The sequence below is a fragment of the Myodes glareolus genome, chromosome X, assembly GCF_982192425.1.
Source record: "Myodes glareolus chromosome X, mMyoGla1.1, whole genome shotgun sequence".
NCBI classification, from domain to species: domain Eukaryota; kingdom Metazoa; phylum Chordata; class Mammalia; order Rodentia; family Cricetidae; genus Myodes; species Myodes glareolus.
In genome coordinates, this window is record NC_142053.1 from 131,705,906 (window position 1) to 131,732,798 (window position 26,893).

Sequence of the window (26,893 nt, forward strand, 5' to 3'; positions counted from 1 at the left end):
TTTGGGTTTCTATCCCGACTTCTTTTGGTGATGAACAGCAATGCTGAAGTGTAAGCCAAATAAACCTCTTCTCCAACTTGCTTTTAGTCATGGTGTTTCATCACAGCAAAAGAAACCCTAAGACACCAATTTTGGGATAGCATGAGAATGGGAAACTCTTAGATGACGCAGTCATAGGGGGTCCCTACTGACTTACAGAGTCTTCCTCTGGGTACCCCAAGGCTCACACAGAAAATCGAGAAAAGTTCCTCCAAGGAACTGGCAAGGGGATAACAGGTTCCATTGCCAAACTCCCTCGGACCCACATGCCCTATGATGGTGCACCTTTGTTATCAATTTGACACACCAGTCAAGAGGGAACCTCAACTGAGAAATTGCCTCCATCAGACTGGCCTATGGGTGTGTGTGTAAGGCATTTTCTTGATTGCTGATTGATGTAGGAGGGACCAGTCCACTGTGAGCAGTAACATTCTTAGGCATGTGAGCCTGGGATATATAAGAAAGCTAGCAGAACGTGAGATGGAGAGAGAGCCAGTAAACAGTATTCCTCTGTGAATGGCCTCTGCCTTGGCTTCCCTCGATGATGAACCTGTAATATGCAATAACCCTTTCCTCTCCAAGCAAACAGAAAGCAAACTAACTAGGACATCCCCTACCTCTTTTAAAGGAAGGACAAACGTGAGACCGCAAGAATTCTGTGGCAGGGAAGATGAGTCTGAACAGATGTGGTGGCCTCCATCTTTTCTCCCAGCTACAGTGGATTGCTACCAAAGACCTCAGCCAGCATGTTTTGATGATTTTCCACCTAGGAGTTAAGACTTTTCCTTTGTTTAGGAGACTGAGACCATTTGTCTCGGTAGACTTTCAGTAGTGGCAATTTGTTCCCCTTCTGTTTTCTCAGGACTCTTCCTAGCAGTGCCTGGAGGCCTTTCTAGAAGATAAGCCTATAAACTGTAGGTAACTGCAATGGCTATGGACCCCAGGACTCCACACTCACACTACGCTGAACTCAGCCCTTTGATTATGAAAATTCCAACCTTCGTTTTCTTACTAGCTCATAGGGCATTGAGAGCTATCTAGCCAAGACAATCAAATACTTGGGTACTGTCCTCCCCTCTAGCTGCCTGTTTCTTTAGATGTCAGATGTTTTCCCCAGAAAATTGATTTCATGGATGGTTTTCCAAAAGTATTTAATTTGTATTTTGACCGGCTGAGCGTATAGTTCGGTGGCAGAGCATGCACGAAACATTGGGCTCCATCCCAGGTTTGGCCAAGTCAAACACTTCCCCAGGCATACACAGGAAATCTCAGAATTAATTTGCAGCTTGCCTAACATTTTTCTTGTAAGGAAGTAAATGTGGCTTTTCCTCAGAGCTCTGTATCTCATCCTGAACTGGTTATCCTACACTCTCCATTTCTTGTTTCTTATAGAAGCTTTTATTTTTAGTCTACCTGTGTCATTATACTGCTATCTTTGGAATATCCAAAAGGGATTCATTCTAAAATCATTTCACCAAGGATACATGAGTCCCTTATGTGAAGCAGTGCAGTTTCTGTATGTAACCCACACATATCCTCCCATAGAGTTTAACGCATCTTTAGATAACTTGTGGTGTGTAATGCAATGTACGCACTATACAACTAGCTATTATACTTCATTATTTGGGGAATGTCGATAAGAAATGTTAGTGCATGCTCAAGACAGGCACGGTGCATTTCCCTCCCCCCCCCCCAAATATTATCAGCTCATGGTAGTTGAATCACAAAGTACAGAACACACAGATAAGGCAGGATGGCTCTCCTTAGAGATATCATGTAATTAGTTTATGGTTTGAAATTGGTCCTGATAAGCTCTTTTAATTGGAATGTTTGGACAATTTAAATTTTCATTGACATATTTGGATTTAGAATACCATTTTAATATTTGTTTTCTGATTGCTTCTTTTCCATCTTTTGTTGCTGCTGCTTCTGCCTTTGAGAAGTCCCATTATCCTCGCTTGCTCTCTCCTCCCTCCTACCATACATCCCCTCTGCTTTCCTGTCCCCTTCTGCTCGGATTCTGAGCCCATCTTTACATTCCATTTTTGTGATTGAGCTAGAAATGAGATGCAACCAAATTTTTTAAGTTATACTTTTAATCGATATTTTATCACAATTTGGAATGTAAAAACCTTTACACTCTACAGAGTATGACTGTGGGTCCAACCTCAAAACCTAGAAAGGAAATTAGCAGAAGGTTAAAATAGGGGCTAAGGAACAGTGAGTGCTGTGTTTGCCAAGTTTTAAATGTGAGGTGTTTGGGTGAGTCTGCCTGGTGTGTCGGGTCTGTGACACTTCAGTTTGTGTCCCAAAAATCCCACTGGAATCACTTGGGGTTCCATAATCGGGCTGTGAAGTCTTTGATCATTTGTGGATTTCTATTCTGGAGTTTGACCCTTGGAGAGTTAGAGGTCTGAGTCTGACTTCAGGTTACAAGGTCTTTGGACTCTCTATGGCCCGTGATCCAAGGGTTTAAAATGAATTCTGACGCATTTGATGATCTGTGCACAGTATAGGGGCTCTGAAGTGTTCAGATTTTGCACGGTAAGGTTTGGAATGGAGGTCACCTTGAGTTTACATTCAGAATATTTGAGCATGGGTGTCTGAGCCTGAGGTCTTTGTTCATGGTGAAAGATTTCTGAAATCTGTGGAAGTTCGTTTCCAAATATTGAAGTTTCACATGTTTGGGGGGGGGTCTCCATCCACTGTGTGAGGTCTCTGCACTTTTTATAGGAACTGTGTTCCAAGGATTCAGACTGAGTTATTTGAGGGCCTTTATTCAGGAATAATACCGCCAAAGTTTTCAGTTTCTGTTCCAACGTTTTAATCCTAAGGATTAGATGGTCTGGGTTCGGAGTGTGTGGTCTTTGAATTTTTAGGGGATCTAAATCCCATATTTGTTCCTGGGTCTTTGTTAAGTAACTGAATTCTTTGGGGCCTTTGTTGCTTATCTTTTGCCTGAGGTGTTTGAAAGTTCCCATTCTGAGTGCAGGTTCTCTGGGCTTTCAGAGGGTGTGCATTGCACGATGTGAGTCTGGTATGCACATAGCTATGGCCTCTGCCTCCTAAATCTTTCAAGGTCAGTCCAGAGGGCTGAGTCCTGGGTGAACTGGTGATTTGTGTTCAGGCCACGGAATTTGAATTTGCAGAATCTGCATTCTACTATTTGAACCCAAGCTAATTGAAAGTCTTTACTAAGTATGTGGGTTCCGAAATTGCAAACTGTATCTCTGGTTCAGAAGGCATCAGATACTTTCATCCTGCATTCAGAATGAAACTTCTGAATTCAAGTTTTTGTGTGAGTTTTGCCACTCTGTTGAAAATGTGAGGCTGCTGATTTCTGGAATTTTGTTCAAAATTTGACTCTAAGATATTTGAGAATCTGTTTTCCAAGTAGAAACCTCGGAAGGCCTGAGTGGCTGTACTGTAAGGCATGAATATGAGCTACTTGTATATCTCTGTCACTTATACTTTGGGGTCCATGTCCAGAGATGGGAGTGTCTAAATTTCTGAGAGTTGCAAAGGTCTGAGCAGGAGGAATTTGAAAAACTGTGTCATATGTTCACATTATGTGGATCGGATCCCTAGTTTCCTGAGGTCTGTGGGGATCAGAACGCAGGCTATGATAGTCTACATTCCAGTTTCTCAGTCTTACCAAACTACTCTCTAGTGCTGCTGCTTGCTAGCCCACATTGTTGGGTTGGAAATAATGACAGAGACTGATGCAGACTCCTGCAGTGTTGAGTGAGGTACTGGAGAGAACTCCCCACTAGAGTGGGCTGACTCCAGATACCTGAAAGTCCATTTTTGGAATAAGCTATGCCTGTTCAACTTTGTTTTTATAGAATTCCTTCCTTTCGATCAACAATTAAATTAAAAATACAGCAGTAGCAGGGTGGTGGTAGCACACACCTTTAATCCCAGCATTTGGAGGGCAGAGGAAGGCAGATCTCTGTGAGTTTGAGGCCAGCCTGGTCTACAGAGCGAGTTCCAGGATAGCCAGGGCTACACAGAGAAACCCTGTCTCAAACAATAATAATAATAATAACAACAACAATAATAATACTTCCTAGCGGGGAAATAGACCTCAAGTGGCTGCCTGTACCCACAGCAGCCACGTTCTAACCAGGAATATCTACCCCAGGGCTTGAGTTTAAACCTTTAAACCGTGGCACTTCACAGTGTGAGCTGGAGGCAGAAACATTAGCATGCCTGGGAAACTCAGAAGGAATATAGCGTCTCAGCACACAAGGGATCACTTCAATCACAATTTGTATATTTTTTTTCTGGTGTGACAGAGAGACAGGGTTTCTCTGTGTGGCTCTGGTTGCCTTTGAACTCACTCTGTAGACCAGGCTGATATTGAGTCCAGCTAGTATTGTCCATACGTACACAGGTTTAGGACTGACTACTTAAGTTTGGGTGACATATTGGAGGCTTGTCAAGGAAGCCCCTGACTTAGTGAACTCCCTGGAACCCATGATTCAAGGGTCACAAAAGCTACCATTAACCTCTGAGGGAAAGGTGAGAACTTCCCTCTCTGTACTCACTTACAGCCAGGATCAGCTCTTGCCTCTGGGCAAAGCCCACAAGATGTTGTGAGTCTCTGGAGACCACCACAGGAAAGCCCTTGTCGTCTGTCTGTCTCTTTGATGAGTGTCTCCACGCCCTCCACAGTCATGCTGTCCTGACAGTGGTGGTTCTCCCCTCTGGGGCCGCATCACATCTGTGGCCAGGGTACGGTGGGTAAACTCATCCTTCACATCGAGAAATGGGCACCCATTCAGATGGATGTGGACTTCATAAATCCCTTCTTTCCCAAAGGCATCAGCCACCCACTTGCTGGTGACAGCAGCTGCCATCAGGGGCACAATATACTCCAGGCCTCCAATCAGTTCAAACATGATGACCACCAGTGACACTGTCATCCTAGTCACCCCACCTAAAACAGAAAACAGTGAAATGTGACAGCTCAGCCACAGACCACGTGAGTAGGTGACTTGTGCAAACGACAAGCTCACAGAACAGAATTTCAGCCCAAGCAAGCTCTCTAATGAGAACTTTCTGTCCATCTCATACCTGTTTCATAAAGTCAGTCCCGCATGATGCCGGGGCTCAGGTAATGTTAAACCCAGCTTTGCATCAGAGACCTGCATTGCTTGACAGGGAGCTCTACTCCAAGGAACATGGGTGCCTATTCTCCCAGTTAATGTGCCTGGCCCTTTGATGAGTGGATCCTACCAGACTAGCCAGGTTCCTGACAGTGCAAGCAACTCAGAAGCCAAGAAGCTGGAGAGATTATTATAATATTGGGTTGGACAGGGAATCAGGCTTTAAATCCCTAGGTATTCAAATGCAATTTCAACCAAATCCTACACCAATAAACTTAAACCAGGATCTCTTAACCTCTGTACATGAGATAGTTGTGGCTGGGCTATTCTATGTTATCAAGAAGGTGCTGTGTTTGAAAGCTAAGTGGTCTCTGTGCCCGCTGCCCAGTACACACAAGTGGCACTTATAGTTATGATAAGGAAGTGTCTCCAAATACCATCAGAGGCAGAATCACTGCTTACTGAGACGCCATATTTTGAACCAGTGTTTTTCAACTTTCCTAAGCTGCAATACAGCTCCTTGTGTTGTGGTGATCTCCAATCATAAAATTATTTTCATTGCTACTTCATAACTGAAATTTGCTACTGCTATGTATCACGGTGTAAGTATCTGTGTTTTCCGATGACGGTGGTCTTAGGTGAGCCTTGTGAAAGAATCATTTGACCCAAAAGGGGACTCAATGGACAGGTTGAAAAATCACTGGTCTACGTCTTAAAATTGCAATTGATTTATTAAGGTTGTGAGGCCTCTAAAATCAGCTAAGGTCTTCAGTATACATTTTGAATCTGAGATTCCAAGGGTACTTATTCATGATATGAGGATTCTAAAATCTTTGATGCTCTCAAGCCAAAGGTTGTGGCAGACTAGAATATGTTACCCCAAAATCAGAATCATGAGTTAAGACCATTAAGTAGTAGCAGATACAACATGGATCTCTCCTCTTCTGTTTACGTAAAAGCAAGACTTCAATTAATACAGAAAAGAGGTCTCTTTCTCTCATTGCCCCCAACAGGAAGAACAAGGTTAATCACCGAAGTCTCTCAAGTGCCTGGAGATGATTTCTTTTACCAGAGGAATTTCTGCGAGTAGGCTCTGCTAACTAGCATTTCTTTGCCTTCCCCGAGTTTCCTGCTAGTAGACATATAAACAGTCCTTTTTCCTTTGTCTTTTTTGCTTCCTTAAAACATGTACTGCTTTTGTTGAAAATGTGGTAAAATCTGCAAGTCAAAATCTGACTCCATACCTCAGCTTTCATGTTGACCACAAATTTTTAATGAGTTCACGGAGCTTACCCTTTAAAACATAAGCCAGGCTCACTCATCAGTCATGTAGTCCTAGCTCCTGGAGAAGCTGAGGTGGGAGAATCCCTAATTCAAGACCTGTCTGGGTTAGGATGAGTTCAAGATCCCATCTGTGCTATATATATACTCAAGCACAGTTAATGTTAGCAAATTTCACGTTCTTATTCTCTTGCCAATCTGGATTTTGTAACCTGTGAGTCTGTGGCAGCGGTCTCAACCAGCACCCACAACCACCCACAGCTCCAGTTCCAGGGGATCTGATGTCCTCTCTCCACTTCCACAGGCACCATGAATGCATTTGCTACCAGACATACATATAAGCAAAACACTCGTTTTTTAGAATTTCAATTCTTTTACATCTTTGAGGGTCTATGTTCTAGTTATGCTATAAAGACAATTCATGTGTGTGTGTGTGTTTCTGGGTGTAAGACTAACCAATCTTCTGGGATCGATTTCAATGTTTATATGACATGGACTATTTTTAAGCTTTTTTTAACGTATATTAGTGTTTGCCTGCATATGTACTTGTGCGCCGCATGCATTCCTGGTGCCACAGAGGCCAGAAGAGTGTGTCAGATCCCCTGGAACTGGAGTTACAGAATGTTGTTAAGTTGACTTGTAGGTGCTGGAAATCAAACCCTGGGCCTTCATAAGAGCAACCATTTCTCTTACCCACAGAGCTGTTTCCCTGGTCTACATAGGTCAATTTTAAAAAGAATAATTTTTCTGAACTCACCAAAGGTCTGTGGTTCAAGGTTATAGCTGAAACATTTCAGATCTGTGTTCAGGATATGTGGTCTCTGGAGTCTTTCTGGTTTTGCATCATGAGATTTGATTCAGGTATCTGTAAAGCCGTGCTCTAGGTGTGAATTTCACATTTGTCAATGAATTCATACATCGAATCACTGGTATTCACAGGCATATGTTCAAGTTGGGGCGTTTTTTAAGTACCCTATTTTTATTCTTTGAGAATTTCACACATGCATACAATATATTTTGATTATATCTACCCTACTCCCCTCCAACTCTTCCTTGGTCTCAATCACCACCCTCTGCAACCTCATGGGGTTTTCCTTTAAATAACCCGCTGAGTCCAATTAACACTACATGTATGTGCATGAGTGTAAAGCCAACCATTCTCTGGAACATGGGCAAGCTACCAGGGTACACACCATGGAAAGACTTGACTCTTCCTTCCCCGGCAGCCATCAACTGCCAGTAGCTCTTGTTGAGGCCTCGTGGTCCTCGCTCCATCACTGCTGAAACGCTGACTGGCCTGAACTTCTACAGTTCTTGTGCAGCCAGAGCTGAGGTGAGTCCATAAGTGATGTCTAGAAGACCCTGTTCCACAGAAGTCTTCCAAAACCTCGGACAGAATCCTGCCTCCTTTTCGCAGGTACAGCAGAGCATGTGTGCAATGAGCCTTGATCAGTTGGGAGTGTCTCTGGGAACCATTGTCTCCTGCACAAACTTGTTTCGTGAGGACTAAGAGCCTGAAGCACACCCTATGGTATGTGTTCCAAGGTTGGAATCTAACATGGTTAGGGTGTCTTTTAAAGCTTAGAGGTTTTTTTACTTCTTCGAGGATTTGTTTCCTAAGTATGCTTCTGAGTTTATTTTTGCTATCATATATTAATAATGCATATTAATGGAGTTAAGTGGAGTATTTCCATGCATTCATGTATCAGTCTCTGAAAATTTCCAAGAATTATTTTGCTATATCTCCCTACCTTTCCTAATTTATAGTAGTCAGTATTCTTTCAGGTGGAAATTTTTTATTTTTCACATGAGAGAAAATATGGTACCCATCTTTCTGTGTCTGGCTTACATCACTTGCAATGATGCCTCCTCCAGTTCCATTAATTTTGCTGCAAGTAGCAGTTAAGTAGATGGATTTCTTTTGTGTGATTCTGGGGATCAAACCCAGGGCCTTGCACATACTAGACCAGCACTCTATCACTGACCTATATATCCCAACCTCATTCATTTTTATAACTTTAATAACATTCCATTGTGTATATGGGCCACATTTTACTTATTTGTTTATCTGTTGCTGGGTGTGACGGCTGATTCCGTGTCTCGACTATCATGAAGAGGGTCACAGAAAACACGGCTCTGCTGCTATCTCCTTGGTATGCTGTTTTCATTTCCTTTTAATGTATGCTCAGGAGTGGGGTTGCTGGATCCCATGGTAGGTCTATTTTTAGCATTTGAGGAGTCTACTGTTTGTCGCGGTGACTGTGCTAATTCACATTTGCACCAGTGGCACATGAAAGGTCCTTTTTCCCCACATCCTCATCATTGTCCATTCTTTAAAAATAATAGCCATCCTGACATGGAATTTCACTGTAGTTTTTATTTTCCTTTCCCTGATAGCTATTGATGCTGAACAGCTACTGCGCAGTCTTTGCCAAGGTTGTATTATTTCTTTTGAGAAATATCTATTCAGATTATTTACCTACTTAATTGGATACTTGGGGCTTTGTTGTTAAATTTTTGTTCTTTGTGTTTCCTGGGTATTAACACCCCATCAGATACACAATGGACAGATACTTGGTCCTGTTCCGTAGGCTGTTTCTTCACATTGCTGATTATTTCCTTTGTTAGGCAGAAGCTTTGTAGTTTGGGTAAACCCATTTGGCAATTTTTATTTTACAAAGAAGCATGGCCTGTCTTGGAGGTGTTTCTGTTATATTTTCTTCTGGAGTTTCACAGCTTTCATTTAAGTTTTTGATCCATTCTGAACTGATTTGGGGGCAGGGTGAGATAGGGGTCAAGGTTTAGTTTTCTACGTGTGTCTATTCCATTTTCCCATCACCATTTGTTGAAGATGCTTCCCTTTTTGTGATGTCTATATTTTGAAATTTTTGTTTTTATTTATTTGGACTTTTGTTTTGTTTTATCGTTTTGTTTCTATTTTGTGGTGCTGGGGTAGAATACAGGGCCTTGCACATATCATTCCATTGTTCTAGAGTTTTATTTGTGTTTTTCTTTCTTTGATCTTGGAACAAGATTCATGTAGCCCAGGTTAGTCTCAGACTTGCTATGTAGTCAAGGATGACCTTGAATTCCTTACCCTCTTGCCTCTACCTCTCAAGTGCTGGCATTACAGGCATGCACCACCACACACAGCTTGGTTTTTGTTTACTTATTTTTGCCAGTAGCATATATTCATTTTACAAGGTCCTAAGTTTCATAAAGGCAATTTCATGCAAGTATGTGTGATACACTTTCAGCATACTCTTCCCATGGAGCCTTCCTCTCTATCTCCTGTTACTCTCCTTTCTTCTCGGAAAGTTTCAATTCTATTTCCATGCTTTGATGTCTGTTTGGAAACTCAAGCAGCTGTAGACACAGGAGTTCATTTCAGGGATCTGTATCCTTGTTAAGTTTATGCCCAGATTTTTTTTAAGATTATTGTGAATGAATTGCTCACATAATTTATTGCCCCCTAAAATTGTTACTGGCAATATAGAAAGGCTAATGATTTTTGCGTATTTCCACTTACCTGAATTTGCTTACCAGCTCTAATAGTGTTTGGATCGAATCTTTAGAGTTTGCCATGCGCAGATCATCATCTGAAAGTAGAAATAATTTAATTTCCTCCCATCTTATCTGTATGCCTTCTGTTTCTTCACTTGCTTAACTGATCTTGTTATAACTTCTGGTGAATGAAGTCAACGAGAGCAGACACATTTATGTTGTTCTTGATCTCAAAAGCAATACTTCGCATTCTCCGGATTCAGTATACGGTTCACTATGAGATCCTTCTATTCCCCTTTTTGTGATAAGGTTCAATTTCTCTGCATCTAATTTTTCAGGGCTATCATGCAGGATGCCATTTTTTGAGACAGGGTTTCTCTGTGTAACAGTCCTAGCTGTCCTGGTACTAGCTCTGTAGACCAGGCTGGCCTTGATCTCACAGACATCCACCTGCCTCTGCTTTCCAAGTGATAGAATTAAAGGTGTGTACCACCACCACCGGGCTAGGATGCTAAATTTTACTGAAAGTTTTTTTCTGGATCTATTGAGATGATCATACAACTTTAATCCTGCTTTCTGTTGACTTAATGTATTAGTTTTTACTGATTTGGCTACGTCAATGTTACGTTACAGGAACAAAGCCAACTTGATCATAGAGTATGATCTTTCTTGATATCTTAATTAAATTTGATTTGTTAGTAGTTTATTGAGGAATTTTGTGTTCTATTTATAAGAGATACTGGTCTATAGCTTCCTTTTTATTGTTGTATCCTTACCTGGTTTTGAAAACAGGCTAATGCTGATCTCAGAACAAGTTCAGAAAGGCTCCTTTCCTCTCAGTTTTATGGAACGCATTAAGAAAAAGTAAAGTTTAAAAGTTCACTAAACTTCTGCAGTGAAACTCCCTTCTGCGCTTTGCTGGAAGACTTTGTATTTCTGATTCAACCTTAATTATATGGTATGTCCATGTTTTGTGATTTAATGGTTAATTTTGGTAAGTCATATGTGTCCAGACTTTTCTCTCTCTGTTTCTTCCAGGTAAACCAGCTTGTTAGCCTATAGTTTTTCAATATAAATCCTACCGATCCATTGAATTTCTGTGCTATCCTTTGTAACAGCTCCTTTTCTTCATCGGCAATTTTATTTATTTGGATTCTGTGTTTTAATTCTCTGTTAGTCTGGCTAAAAGCCCATCTCAAAAGTAAATGAACAAAGCAACAAATATAAAACAATGTTTCCCTGGATTCTGTTAGTGACTCTGTGGCTGTACAAGCAAGTACATAAGTTAAAATGCATGTTGGGGCTGAAAAAGTCAGGTCAGCAACGCTACGGTTGATAACCAGAAACAAGAGGGCTGTAGCTGGGTACACGGTAGCCAGGCGTGCAGCTAGGAGAAAGGGCAGGGCTCTGGGGAAACAGCAAAGCTGACTTTGACAGTCTCCAGCTGCCCGAACACAGAAACTGTTGACCTTTCCCGTATTCGTTCATCTAATTGCAGCAGACTGAATTGTAAGGAGAGTTTCTAAGAAAGCATCCACTCATTACGTTCTTGCTCTTAAAGGTCTCTAAAGGTGAGGGAGCACTAAGTTAATATGTGACCTACAGATGTGCTTATGGCGTGGTCTACGTGCTAAGAGTCACTGGAGCACTAGATCAGAGAGTAGGGCTGATTAATGAGTGACTACATTTCAGGCTGCCTTAGACCCAGGCGGCAGGAAGCCGAGCTTAGCTTTCTACCACACTCCGGTTGGCAGAAAAATTGGGGGCTAGGCTTGTCTACAGAGTTCTCTGCTTAGGTCCGGAAGGACCCTGATGCTCTAACATGCACTTCATAAATATTCATACGAACTTCTTTAAAATCCACATTACAAAGCCTACTATACCAGTCCCGCCTTAGGAAAGCGCTCGCCATTCTCCCTCCAGGGCATCTGCTTGACTTAGCTTTGTTTCCCTCGCTTTGCTAAGTAAACATCTGCTCAAACTTTCCACAGTTCCCGAGTGAATTCATTTCTCAAGAGCCGAGAGACCCCTGCAAGCATCTGAACCTAAAAAAGGGGTCACAGGAATGCCCGATTTAGGGTGGACTAGGCAGAAATACCAGAGGCCTAGATGTGCATTTGGCATCTGAAGTTCAGGGCAGTTAAGCAAGTGGAGCCCTTAAACATGAGAGCCTCCTAACAGACAGCATTACCTGACAGAAGACTGATGTGTGCAGAAAATCCCCACGTAGGGGAAAGAGTGCTAATACGAATAAAGCGTAATGAAAACGCCAAAATGCAACCCATTATTTTGTATGTTAACACAAAAAAACGAATTAAAAGAAAAACCCTACACACCTGGGATCATAAATTAAATAGTGAGTACTGAGTCTAATAGGAGAAAAGCCTTATTTTTCCTAAAGGTTTATTATCCTAATTCAATGTTATTTGGGGGTTTATACATAGAATGCAAAATCTTTAATAATCTTAGGGCTACTGTTCCAACTTTACAATCAAATGTGCTTGTTGGTCTCTGAAAAGGGAGCAAGCGTTCTCTGAGTGTGTGTTCTGGGGTATAAGTGTGAATCATTTGGGAATCTGTGCTCAAAATGCTCTGTCTTCAGTCTTTGGCGGTCTTCGTTTATAGGCTTCAGTTCAAGTTGTCCGTTGCTCTGTGTTTAGATTGTAAAGTCTTGGAATTCTGAGAGTCTATGACAATAAATACTGAGGTTGTTGGGGTTTTGAAGTTTTTGTTTAAAATTCTATTCTTTAAAACTCTTTCACACCTTTAATCCCAGCACTTGGGAGGGAGAGGCAAGCAGATCTCTGGGAGTTCGAGGCCAGCCTGGTCTACAAATCAAATACTGAAGCTACACAGAGAAACCCTGTCTTGAAAAACTCCCATTGAGGGTGAGTCTTCCTTCTTCAGTTAAACCTTTCTGGAAAGACCCTCACAGATACACACAGAGATGTTTTCCTGGTGATTCTAAACACAGACAGCTTGGCCATATTCATGGCCATACAAAGTTTTTGGCATCCTCATTTAAAAGTCTGAGTATGAGGCATAGGAATTCTGTGTGCAGGGTTTGAGATTTCTGGATTTCGTGAGGCTTTGCTATAAAGTCTGAGTTTGGGGTATTTGGAAATCTCTTTACTGGTTTTGAGATCTGCCGGGGATAGTGGTTCCGGTTTCTGCATGCTCTGTTGGAAAGTGTGTGCTCCATTTGTGAGCAACAGAATTCTTTCAGGTTCTCTGTCCCATGGTAAGAGTCCGAGGTGTCCAGGCCCATGCCTCAAATCTGAACTCTTCTTAAGTTTTCTTCCCATTTTCTTTTCTTTCTCTCCTCAGGGTGTGTCTGTGAATCAGTGGTATTTGGGGCCTTAAATGCAAAGTATGAAACTTCTGACCTCTCTCAGATGCTGTGTTCAGAGTGAGGACTGTGTGAACATACTAAGCACTGAAGTACACAGGAGACCGTGTTCAGAGCATCAGATCTCTGATACAGTTCAAATTGTTTTTTAAAATTTTATTTACTTTTATGTGCATTGGTGTCTTGCCATGGGTGTCAGGTGCCCTGGAACTGGAGTTACAGACAGTTGTGAGCTGCTATGTGGGTGCTGGGGATTGAACCCTTGTCCTCTGGAAGAGCAGTCAGTGCTCTTAACCTCTGAACCATATCTCCAGCTCCCCTCAAATTATTTTTTATAATAATGAATATGAGTGGGTGGGTTTCACAGTAGGTAAAGAGCACCTACTGCTCTTCTAGAGGACCCAGGTTTGATTCCCAGCATCCCACATGGCAACTCACGAGCATCTATAACTCCAGTTTCAGGGGATCCAGTGCCTTCTTCTGGCCTCAACAGGTACCATACATGAGCATAGTATACAGCTAGACATGCAGGCAAAAGAGCCATACACATAAAATAAAAATAAAGAATTTTTTAAAAGAATGAATCTGAGGTATTTGTAGTATGTGTTTGTGGTGTGAAGGTTTGGGGGATTCCTGTTCCTAGGTGAGTTTTATGTATTTTGATCAGTATTCAAGATAAAATATTCACAAACGTTTCAGGTATGTGGTTTAATATTTAAATATGTGGTATATAAAGTTGTGAGCAGAGCTGACGTCACTTGAGTTGTTGAAGGCTTGTGACCACAGTTTGAGTCTGAATTACTTCTGAGCTGTGCCTCAATTCCTTAATAATCTTCTGTACCCTGCGCCACAGTGTTTGAGTCTAGGGTATTTGCAAGTTCACTCTGTGGGTCTGAGCTATACGAACACTTAGGACTGAGCTCGAAACCCTGAGTGAAGTGTTTAGAAATGTGTGTACACGCTGAGTGACCAGAAAACTCTCTTTCCAAGCTGGGATCTGGTAATGTTGAGCCAATAATCAAAACACATGACCTTGAGGGTACATGTCTAGAATTTTCTTTGGGCATTTTTTGATATCTGCGTTTAGAATGTGATGTCACTGAAATCTTGGGATGTCCATGTTCTAAGATTTGAACTTGTCACATTTGAGAATTCACTTAGAGTACGAGATCTCTGAATTCTTTGCACAGGTGTGCTCCAGCATTTGAATGGGGTGTATTTGTGACTCTGTGTTGTAGGAGTGAGAGAAGTGTGCTTACTTAATTCTGTTCTCTGAGTTTGGAAACTGAAGAGGTTTGTGGCCAGAATGAGGGATCTCTAAGATTTTTTTAGCATGTTTGTGGGACCTGTGGTCAAGGTAAGATGTTTGCTCTAAGCTTTGAGTCTGACATGTATGTGCAGGTAGGGGAGGATTCAAGGTCTGAGATCACACAATCCATTGATGATTTATTAAAATATTATTCACAATAGCTAAGATATGGAATAAGACTAGATGTCCATCAACAGATGAATGTGTAAAAAAAATTCTGTTTTATTAATCCATACCAAATAAAGTTATGGCATTTACAGTGAAATGGGTAGAATTGGAGACCATTCGCAAATTGAATCAGATTCAGAAAGACAAATATTGCACATTTTCTTTCACATGTGGAATCTAGGTTTTTAAAAATATATATTGCATGAAACTAGAAGGCATACTATATGCATAAAGCATGTATGCCAAAAGATTAGGAAAAGGAGTAAGAGATGGCAATTGGGGAACAAAGACAAATACTATGTTCTCTATCATTGATGACATGAAAACAGCAGGAGTATTAGGTAGAAGAAGAGCACACTGGGGGATAAATATGAACAAAATATAATGATATATGTATGTGCAATGTAATAAAACATATTTTGTATGTTAGCTGAAGAAAATCCTCTAAAAGAAACACATCAATGACCTGAGTCACAAGGCAGGAGTTTGAGGTAGTCAGAGGCCAGTTCTTGGTGTGTCAGGACTCTGCAATCATTAAGCGTATGTATTTCAATATTTTAATGTAATGGATTCCAGGTACACCATTCAAAGTATCAGATATATGAAAAACTGGAAGTTATGAGGCCCATATTTTCAGCGAGAGGTAGTGGGACGCTATATGTTCTGGTTGGTGTTTCAGTTGCTGTTACCCTTCTGGGTTTTTAAACTGTGTGTATTCTGAGGATAGAGGCAGGGGTATACCTCAGTGGGAGATCTTCAAGGTCTTTGATGAGTCTCTTTTCCAAGAGTTCAGTATTTCCGAATTTGTGTTCAATAATTGAAACCTCTAAACTCTCATAGATCCTGTGCTCCAGATTTTCAGTTGGAGTTAGTAAGTTTTCATTGTACACATCATGATATACATGTATTTATAGCTTGTTTGCTACCCAAGGGATAAGACTGAGATTATGTGGTTTCTGGGTTCAACCTATTACTTCTCTGGCATTTAGGAAGTCTGTGCCCCAAGGTAGAGTGTGAAGAATTTAGTGTTCACAGTCAGAGGAGGATATATGCAAGTATTACACATTTAGGATTCTGAATTCAGAACATAAAATCTTGACTAATTAACAACCGATCTACCGATGTGTTGATCAGGGGTGTTTAAGGGCCTGTGTTTATAGCATATGCTCTATTAACACAAAAAGGGTTACTTAAAAGATTTTTTTAGTCAGAGGTATTTAAAGTCAGCGTTGAAGGCAGGAAATCTCTGAATTCTGTTGGGGGTTTTGTCAGGAGTTTACTTATGAGTCATGTGGTTCTTGATCTAGAGTCTGAGGTCCTTGATAGTTTCCAAGCTTCTGTGTCCGAACGTTTAAGCATGAGGTTTTGGTATGTTTTTGCCCAGTGACATCTGAACTCCTTGAGATTCTGCACACTAAAATTCTAATAAATGGGTTTAGGAACCTAGAATTAGGATTTCAGGAGGTTCTGAAATCACTGAGTATCTGTTTTTCACGTTTTCATTCTGAGCTATCTGGGGATCTGTATTTAGGACATGGAAGCTCTGAACTTATCTTTAAACACCTTTATTGACAGATCAGTGCTATATGTTAGAGCAAAGTGTCAGGTGTTTTGAAGCTCTTTTTTTCACAGTATGGAGTCTCAAGTATGTGGGGTTTTTTTTTTTTTGAGTCTGAGATCATTCACCTTTTTTAGAATCTGTGCCCTGAGTATGAGATATTTGTAGTTCTGCAAAAGGGGGCAAAGTCATGTGCATTGGTGGATCTATGTTACATTGTAAAATTTAGGAAGTCTTGGAATTCCTTGAAGGTCTGCGTTTCAAAGTTTTAGTTGGAGGTATTAGCCTTTTTTGGCCTCTTTATGAACTATACTTTAAATGAGATATTTAGGGATCTGTATTTGGGTTGTAAGGCTTCTGAACTCACTGAGGCTCTGTGTTGCACGGTAAGGGCCTGGGGTCTTTAAAAGTGTGTGCACATGTTGTGAGGTCCCTCTCTCATTCCTGAGGGTCTGCTTCCTAGTATTGACTCTAAGGTATTTGGGGATTATCTTCAATGTGAAAGGTATTTGAATTCTTTGAGGTCTGTCTCCTAAGAGCCAATTTGATCTATTTTCTGGTCTGTATTTAAGAACTGAGTTCCTTGGAGCCTTTGAACAGCTGTGTACATGCTTTTGAATGTCTGGTATCAGAGCATGTTCAGGAGAAAAGAGCTCACAGATCTTTTGGAATCTGTGGTTTCAATGTTGATTGTGTGCCCAACGTAAGATGTCTCCAAGTTCTTCTGTGTCCAATTGTCCACATTTGTATATCAGGTATTTGAGAGATCCTGTGTTCTATTTCCAGTTTCAGATTGCTGAGAATTTTCATCACAAGGTTTTGAGACTGAGGTATCTTTTAGGCAGGAATTCACAATGTAGCCCCAGGATAGCCTAGAACTCTAGATCTTCTGGCTTTGGCCTCCTGAGTGCTAGGATTCAAGGCATGCACAGTCACACCTGTCAATCAGAGGCACTTGAAAATTCTGAGCACACGTGTTCTGAGCATGAGGTCTATGATGTCTCCAAAGGTCTGTATTTCCAGAGATTTTTTTTGAGGGGGGGGTGTTTAGACATACCGCTTCAGATTGTGAAGCCACAAAACTCCATGACGTTTGTCATCTCAGACTAGTCTGAGACGGGTCAGTTCTATAGACCAGATCTTGGTATGTGACATCTCTGAACATTTTTGAATATGTCATATTTGGGGATTTGTGTGTATAGCATGGAGTCTTCAATTCTTGCTTAGTATTTGTCCCAAATTTGTTCAGAGGTTTTGAAGGTTCTGTGTTGCGAGAATAAAGGATGTTTTAATTATTGTATGAGTTTCAATGACTGAATGTAAAATATTTGGGCATCTATATTCATATGAGAAATCTCTGAACTTTTTCAGTATGTTTTCTCAAGATTTGATTCCAAAACACTGATTTGTGAATTCAGAATCATAATTTCTAATTAATGTAGTGACCTTTAGCCAGGGTTTAAGTCTTACATAACTGGGAATTTATGTTCAGTATGAAATGATCTAAGAACTCACCAACAATCTGTTATTCAAGAATTTTTCCTTTGGTATCTGGAGGCCAGTGGTCAATGTGTAATGTTTTTGAAGTCCTTGGCAGACTGTTCCAAAGTTAGAGTTTGAAGCCTATTTGTCTCAGTTAAGGTTGTAATATCTTTAATATTGGAGGGTCTGGGTTCTGTGATTTGAGTGTGTGGTAAATGAGAGCTTGTGTTCAGAGTATAGGTTCTCTTAACTCTTTCAAGCTGTATTTTGAATTGCTCACAGTATCGTATGGTCACTTTCGAGTCTATATCCCAAGGCGTTAAACTTAGATATAATGTTCATGCAGCAAGGTATCCAAAATGTAATGGGCCAATTTTTCATAATTTTCATAAAGCCAATTTTTTAGATATTTGAGAATAAACATTAAACATATAAGATCTCTGAACTTGGAAATGGCCCATGTCCCAACATTTAAATTGTACCTCTCAGTGAAATGTATTGTTTTTCCCTAATAGCTTTTGAAGCTTTTCCCACTGTATCTCTGTTTGCAGTTTGCTATTGTCTTTGAGTATGATGATCTTGTACCAAATATGGAGAGCTTTCATCCTCAAACCTCTTAAATAACGTTTTTATGGTCTTACAATTCCTCTCTTTCCTGCTAGAGCTTCCACTACACTAATGTTCAACTCTTTGGCACCATATCTCTAGCCTCTGAGAATCCATTCATCCTCTTAAAAATGAAATCTCTGTTCTAAAATTATACAATTTCTATCAATGTAGCTTCAGGTTTGCTGTGTTTTCTGTCATCTCCATTTTCCTATTTTAATCCATCCAATAGAATTTCTATTTCAGGTTTCTATTTTCTTTTTCGGTGTTAAATTTTCTATTTGCTTATCCTTTAACGTTTCTATTTATCTCCTGAAAACTAGCATGCTTGCGTTCATCCCAAGAATACTTTCTTATCTACTCCATGGAATGTGAGTGAAATCAGTGAAATTTTCAGTATCTTCGTCATCTTAGAGAGATCTGTCTTTTACCTTGAAAACTTGTTTCATTTATACCAGGAACTTGTGAGAGTTGTTTTTCTTTGTTTGTTTGTTTGTTTGTTTGTTTGTTTTGAATTTAAATAATTCCTCGTTCAATTTTTTTTTTTAGTTTTACTTCGTATAAGTATAGCATGTCACTAGAGTTGAATAAAGTTTGCATTGTGCCTTAGGCACTACAGTTGTGGTTGGTAGACTCTGGTTCCTATGTAGAATGTTTGTAGTTTGGATTTAGAAGAAAATCAACCAAGTTAATATCATAATAACTTGATCTACTTCTCTGTAGTAATTCTAATCTCTGTTTAGCTCTTCTAAGTAATTTGGTCAGTGCCCATCTCCCCACTAGCTCAGATGCTAGTCTTACATACGTGGAGGCGGTTCAAATCTCAGATCACGTCTCCTGCCTTGACTATACTCATCTTTGTCCTGCTCACGTGTAGCACAGGGATTGGCCTGAAACCTTCACAAGGTTTCTATGGATCTCTGCTTCCCCTAACCCAAAAGGTGGTGTTTCTACCAGAGCACCAATCCTCTGGCCGTTGTATCTTCTGGCCTTTGACTGGGGATAGGAAAGAAGCAAAGATCTAGTAAGATCTAGAGATTTCTTTTTCTTCCCCAGCTTTACAGAAGCAATAAACAACTACTGGGAACAGGGGCTCTAACCAGATGAGCTGCAGAGGAGAGATTCTTGGACTCCTGAGCTGCCTGGCAGCAGTGCAGAGAGCGCTATGGGTGCACAGTTCATCAGATGTTGCCTATGCTGGCCTGGGCTTCTCAGCGACACAGCTACTTTTTGAGTCACCCCTGTTCCTTTAAGCAAACTGTCCCTGGAATTGACCCCAAGAAAAACTCACTGACTCAGGAAGTTGGAGTCCAGTACAAGCATTGCTTTTGTCTATCCCGGGCTCTCTTCCTGTGGTGAGCTGGCGTGTGTTGCGTCTCACCAGGAAAGGCCTCTCTCATACACCCGTCTTTGCCACATTAGAATTGTTGGCAAACTGTGTCAGAGATTTCAGATGTAGAAAGTAGACGGTTACCTCCGTTATACTAGTGGCACCGGAGATAGCCATAATCCTAAGGCACTTCCTCCTCACTTTAGTGCCAAAGAGAAGCTATGGGAATCTAACACAATCGAAATACTTCCTTAAGCTCCTAGGTGTACAGCAGTATAATTAATCAAGAAAATGTTCCAAGGCCAATGAGATGGCTCAGAGGTGCTTGCCGCTCAGCATGATGACCTGAGTTCAATCCCCAGGTGCCACATGGTAGGAAAGCACTGGTTCCTGTAAGTTGTCCTTTGATCTTCACATGACGCGCGTGCGCACACATGCACACACACACACTAAAATAAATGGAAAAATATTCTTTTAAAAAGGATGAACTATTCCACTGACTGGGAAGTGATTCCATGGGGGTCACTTACTTAGCATATACATGACTCTGATTCAATCCCTAGCACTGAAAATAGCTAGTGTAGTTAAGAGTCTTCTATAAGGTCCTTCCAGAGGGTCTTATCAAAATAGTTCAAAGCTATTGACCAACAAGACCATAAACCCTACTGGACATCACTTAGAGGTAAGAGACATCTCAGTAGTCTGAGTGGGAAAGGAGAGCAGGAGACAGACACGACAGAAACACCCAGGTGGCTTGTTCCCCTGTGGGAATAATGAAGTCTGAAGTCTATAGTACCCCAAATCTAGAAAGGTAGTGGGCAAGGGGTGCTCCGTTCTAGACAGTACCACCCCCCACTATCTTTCAGCTGCTGTAGGCATGATATGCGCTTAGGAGACTAAGGGGATTATGAAGATTGGAGTATTTAAGGAGAGGTGATGACAGAGAGCCCAAGGTGTCACTCCCGATATCCTAGAGCACCATGGATCCTCAGCTTTATCATCAATGTTGTGATCTTAAGCTGCCCCTTCTCTTATGGGCACATAGTTCATCAGTTCAGTGGCCATGACTTGGGTAGCCAATGTCCTCCGAGCTGGGAGGGGGCTGTTCCATTCTGATCTGAGAGAATAAGAAAACCTGAACAGTATAAAGCGTCTGGGGAGCACCTGACATGGGGCTCACAAGACAGGTGAGATGGGGAACCCGTGGGATGATGGACAGATGTGGACAACTGCACAAACCCTCTCTGACCTTCCTCATAGGCAACTTCCCTTGCTTACAGAGCCAGCTTCTGTAGGATGTGGAGCAAGGGCACCCCAACTTCCTGGAGTCCTCTCCTCCTTCTCTGAGAATAATGTCCTCTCACTTGAGATCACAGTTCACAGTGTTATGGGGGCCCAGGAGCCCACACTTGCAATGGCCAGAAACAATGAACATGAGTCTGGGAAAGGTTGGTTCAGTGGTATCTCTCCCCTCCACCAAATAAAGGACCTTCACATGAGCCTCTCCTTCCTCAGATACCCCTTTATCTCCCTGTCCAGATGAGTTTGCTGCTCACCCAAGGGTAGAGTACCTTGCTCACCTTTCTGCCATGCTTCCATGACCTTGAGGTCCCCAGATCCCAAGATAGGAACTGTTATTGCAATCTCACATAGGCCCTTCTCACACGGAATCCTTGAGCTCGAAGAATCCCCACTCAGACCAGAGCTCTACAATCATCCATCTGACTGCTCTGTTTGCTGTAGACTTCAGAAGACAGTCTGCTTGTTTATACACGGAGAGCAAGATGCAAGTGACAAGTCTCCATCCTCATAGCATAGGTCTGAGATAACAGACCAATGCTAGTGTGTGGACGGTTGCCAGCGGTCTCCACGGGACATGGTGCAGTGAAACCACCGCAGAGCAGACAATGGATCTCCACCCGGAGACAGAAAAAAAATGAAAGTGAGTGCACGCACGCACACACACACATACACACACACAGAGAGAGGGGGGGGACGACTTACACATGCACTATCGTGTATAGAGATTATCTCAGGAGAGATTCACAAAAAACAAAAAGCTACCATGACAGCAGAATGGAAGAAGTAGCTTATTTTCACTGTATTCTCTTTTGGTGCATTTATGTATCATTTTGTGTGCCTTTTGTGTATTTATCGCCTACTCACTGAGATTTTTTACTTGTAACAGTCTTGGGTATGATCCACAGTTCTTTTATTTCATTATTGATATTTTAGCTCTGACTGTGGATCATACCCAAGACTGTTAAAAACTTCATATAGACATCTATTCAGGCCACAGAACCAGTTCTTGTCTGTTCAAGAATCTCTTGTAAGCACCTCCACCTCCTCCTGACTGGACCACAGACTCTAGGGTGAAAAGGGGAGACAGGCCATCCCATTCAGGGTGGTGGCTAGGTAAGAGGGCAAAGACATCTGCTAAACAACTTGGAAAGGTCAAGGCAAGCTTCAGTTCCCACTGGGTTTGTGGATCAGATCTCTCCAAGTAGGACGTGGTAGGAGGGGACACACAATTAAGGGGCTCTGTTTGTGAAGATCAGTGAAGTCGTGTGCTCTTCTCCAGAGGCTCCAAAGTCCAGTCATGTTGACTCCTCAGAACAATTCCTGCAAGGGGAAATAGGGATTTTCTGTGCACAAATGAGGACAGTTGCATCCCAACAGCAGAGAAGTGGCGATTATAAAGATATTGCCCTCCAGAAATGAAGACAAAGAAATTTATGCCCCAGATTCCTGATTCTAAATAGTTCATAGGCTTCATGCCATGGGCTAAAGATCCTGAAATCTCTTAAAGTCTTCCTTCACAACACAGAAAAGACCTGTAGGGCTTTGAACTACTTCATCCTATTACTGCAGGTCCACACATCCTGGATTGATACAGACTTCACTCACAGAACAAAGAGTCTTCACACTCTGGTGCAGACCAAACCCTCAAATAGCTTATTAACATTACTGCATGGATTACCTATGTAGCTATGTTTGTACATGTACCTATATAGCTCAAGGGACTCCACACTGGAGAAAATACCTCCTTAAAGTTACGGCATTTTACACTGAGGATTTGGGTTTCTAAACATCCACAAACCTCACAAGCTTAGACAAGGTATCTTAACTTTATATCAGAGAATTAAAACCCTTAACACAGAGCCCCAAGGATATTAGAGAGTTCACACTCTGAACCACTCCTTCCATATAACCCAGCAACACATACTCTGGACAGACATGTGAACAGCTCAGAGAGCTCATCTCCTAGACACGCAACACCCAAAGCCCCAAGGACTTGGAGTCCTTGGCACAGACTCTAAAAGGTTTGCAGGCCTCTCAGACTAGTAGCATTTAGTAAAAGTTAAGATACATACACCTGAGAAGCGGCTCAGCAGTTAGGAACACTGGTATCTCTTCTAGAGGACCTGAATTCAATTCCCAGCACCCACATGGCAGTTCCCAACTGTCTGCAATTCTCGTTTCAAGGGATCTGAAACCCTTTTCTGGCCTCAGTGGGCACCAGGAATGGCCATGGTACACATAAACAAATACAGGCAAAACAACACCCACATACATAAAATTTAAAATATTTTTAAAGTTCAGGTACTTTCCATTTTGAGGAGCAGAAAGACCCCTCAAAGTGCCACAGAAAGCCTGTGCTAAGAACTAGATCATCAAACACTTCAGAAGTTCACAATACACCCTTACTAGCTTAGGATTCATATGCATGTAACTTGGGTCCCTTGAGTCTTTTACAGAGACTTTACAAGCTGGCCAGTGGGCACACATTCTGAACATACACCATAGCATCCAACTCTGCTGAAATAAACTGTCGTAGATACTCTAGGAATGCCTTCACTTTAAAAAGAAGGTTAAAATAATATGTTACGTTGGGGGGGAAGTTGTGCTTTTATTTCCACAAGAAACAAAAGACTGTGAATTCATTCAAGGTTGATAGAGATCAGATTTGATTGGGGAAGACCCCCTGAAAATCCTGGCTACAGACATAAAGAAATAACCCTCCAAAAAACTACAAGCCAAGTAACATATCTTTTACCTACTCAAACATAAAACAAAAGGTCATCTTTGCCTCTCTTGTGCACATCATACATTCCACACTTGTGTTAATGTTACCTTTGAAAGTCTATGCGTTCTCAGAGCAAGGGGGATGAAAACAAGCGGCCTAAGTGATCTAATCTCTCGGAGACTGCTGCTGCAGTTCCCTCGGAGTTCGGAATCCAGAACAGCTTCAAGGCCGCTGGCTGAGGTAGTCCAGCCTCACAGACTATTCTAGCCAGGACTTGACCATTATCCTAATTTTCTCAGAGTCCCCTAAAGATGCCAGAACCCCCAGACATCAGGAAACAGTCTAAAAAACACAACACCCACATACCCAAGAGTTGGGGTGGGTGGTTGTGTGTCATTCAGTGGGTTACGGATATTTATCATCATTTAGGGGAGGTTGGTCGCAAGTTGTTATTGGTAATGGTCAGAAAAAAAGCTGAGCAAAGGAGATTTAGATTCAGGGATCTCATTCTGAAAATAAAAAGGGGGATATAGAAATAATAGAACAAAAGGGTAGATTATTGAATCTACTTTTAAACTAAAAAAGCAACTATTAGTGTAAAATATTTTACATTGGTATCGATTTTTGTATATAAATAAAAATTTAAGGTTATTTTGTTATGCTGTATATATGTTTCTACTCTTAAGATATTTTTGTATATTGATACAAATTTAAGGCTATTTTGTTATACTGTATATATGTTTCTAGTCTTAGGGTGTTTTGTATATTGATATGAATTTAAGGTCATTTTTGTTAGAACATACCATACATATGTTTTATATATGTACATATAAAACTAGGGAGCTTGAGTTTTAAGAGTCTGAGTCTCGGGGTATGAATCTGAGGAAATTGTGTCTGTGTTCCAGAGGGGAGTACATGGAGAGTCCTTAAATTTTTATGAGCCCCTGTCCCAAACTCTTAGCATGGAATTGTGTGGTCTGAATTCAGGATGTGAAGCCTCTGATGTACAGATATTCTCTTTTCTACTTTTTGTTTGATGTCAGGGTGTGAGTTCTGGACTTTTGCTAAGAGTCTTTTTTCCAAGGTTTGAATCTGAGGTGTTTGCAATGTCTGAGTTTAGTGTTTGAGGGGATTAATATATGAATTTGACATATTTGGGGATGTGTATGCAAATGAGGGTTCTACTGTGGCTTTGTGTCTCATATTATGAATCCATAGTACTTGAAGATCTTTTTCAAGGTATTCTGTTCCTTAAATATGGTGGGGTAGAGTTTTAATGCTACAAGGTATGAATTTGAGGTCTATGAACTTTGTGATGGTCTGGAACCCAGGATTTGAGCTATTTATGGGTCTGTACTCAGGATGTGAGGTCTCTGAGTTCTTTGAGGGTCCGAGCTCTAGGATATTTGTGTTTGTATTTTTGTGGTAAATTGACTTCTTTGCAAGCTTGAGATTGAAGTGTTTGTTGTCTGTGTTGAAGATGTGAGGTCTGGACTCTTTGAGATATTGTTTTCAACACAAGTTTCCTGGACATCTGTCTGCAGTGGATGGCACCTCTGGGCTCTGTGGCATCTGTGTTCCAAGGTTTGAATTTGGGTGTTTTGAGTTGATCATTCAAAGCTCATGGTCTCCAAACTCATTGAGAAGAGATCTCTAAACTCTTTGTGGGGATTTGTGTTCCAAACTTTAAATCTGAAGTATTTATCAGATTTTGGGGTTTTTGAGATTCTGTTATTTTACACTTTGAACCTATTGTCTTTGGAGTCATAAGGTTTTTTTAGCATAATCTATGTTTGCAGTATGATGCCTCTTACCTCCAAATGAGGATCTGTGTCCCAAAGCTAGAGGTCTCTAACTTCTTTGTAGTGTGTTGTATAATTTGTGACTGAATATGGAAGATCTTTGATCTAGATGTGATATTCCCTGATATGGAGAGGGGTCTATATCCTAATATGTAAGATGCTGAACTGCTATGGATCTGGCTTCAGGGTTTGAAGTCTATGATCTGTAGATCTCTGATTTGAGATCTTAGAGCTGTGGGGAATCTGTGCTTACTCCGAGAGGAGGCCGAGATCCTTTGATGTGAACACAGTGAGTGTGACGTTTCTGGGGTTTTAGGCTGGTTTCAAGATGTGATGTCGCTAAATTCTCTGAGGACTCTCTAATCTTGGTAGCATGCTGGAAGTCTGTTTACAGGGTCTACATTATGGGCACTGTTTTCGGATCCTTGTAGCTGCTTTAGAGTCTGTTTAAAGTACAAGGCCTATGAACATAATTAGGGTCTATGTCCCAAACCTCCCAGTTTCTAAAAATTTTGAAACATTGTGCCCTGGGGTGATGAATAAATTAAAATAGTGCATATTAAAAGAGAACAAAGCTTGAGCACCCACTACATACTAGAGGCTGTGCAGGACTTACCAGAACCCTCTCTGTGACATGTCACGCATAATTAACATGAAATTATTGTTACATCTTAGCAATGTATATTCACATAGTAAATGTTATATAAATCTATAGCCTATGTTTGCCATATCCATACATTGGATGAGTTATGCCTTGACCTGTTTTCAGAGAAGCCAGGAGCTTTTTAAACATAAACATTTAGGAATTTCCCTGGGTGTGTTGTATTACCTAAAGTTAGCCTCCCTCACTGGCATCAGTTTCACAGTTAAGAATCCTTTGAGACACGAAGGGCATAGTGGTGCATGCCTCTGATCCCAGCACTCAGGAGGCAGAGGCAGGTGGATCTCTGTGAGTTCAAGGCCAGCCTGGTCTACAGAGTGAGCTCCAGGACAGCCAGCTCTTTACAGTGAGACCAGAGAGAGAGAGAGAGAGAGAGAGAGAGAGAGAGAGAGAGAATCATTCAAGGCCATTGTTAAATTTGTAGATTCCTGGTATCACCCTAGGATCTCCAGAGGAATCTAGGAATCAGTTCTTGTAATAAATGTGTCAGGTGATTTCATGCAACCTGACCACAAATGGAACTCGCCAGGTTATAATAGGCAATTCTCTGCCAGAGTTGTGAGAAGAATGCAAAACCCCATGAAAATAAGACCAGATTTCTGATTCAGCACATTTGGAATGATGCCTGAGAATCTGCATCTCAAATAAGGTTTCAGATAATGCTTT

At 41.2% G+C, this 26,893-nt stretch overlaps 1 protein-coding gene across 1 annotated transcript in view; it reads right to left on the bottom strand.

The window, feature by feature from the left end:
- Usp27x (ubiquitin specific peptidase 27 X-linked) overlaps positions 1 to 7,706 on the bottom strand; it is a 74,419-nt gene extending 66,713 nt beyond the window's left edge. Inside the window, exons 1-2 of the mRNA XM_048461396.3 lie at positions 7,613 to 7,706; positions 4,732 to 4,981 (exon numbers count right to left, since the gene is read on the bottom strand). Coding sequence (XP_048317353.3) covers positions 4,732 to 4,981; positions 7,613 to 7,706 — 344 coding nt within the window. The remainder of the gene's footprint in view (positions 1 to 4,731; positions 4,982 to 7,612) is intronic.
- Between the last annotated feature and the right edge of the window lie 19,187 nt (positions 7,707 to 26,893).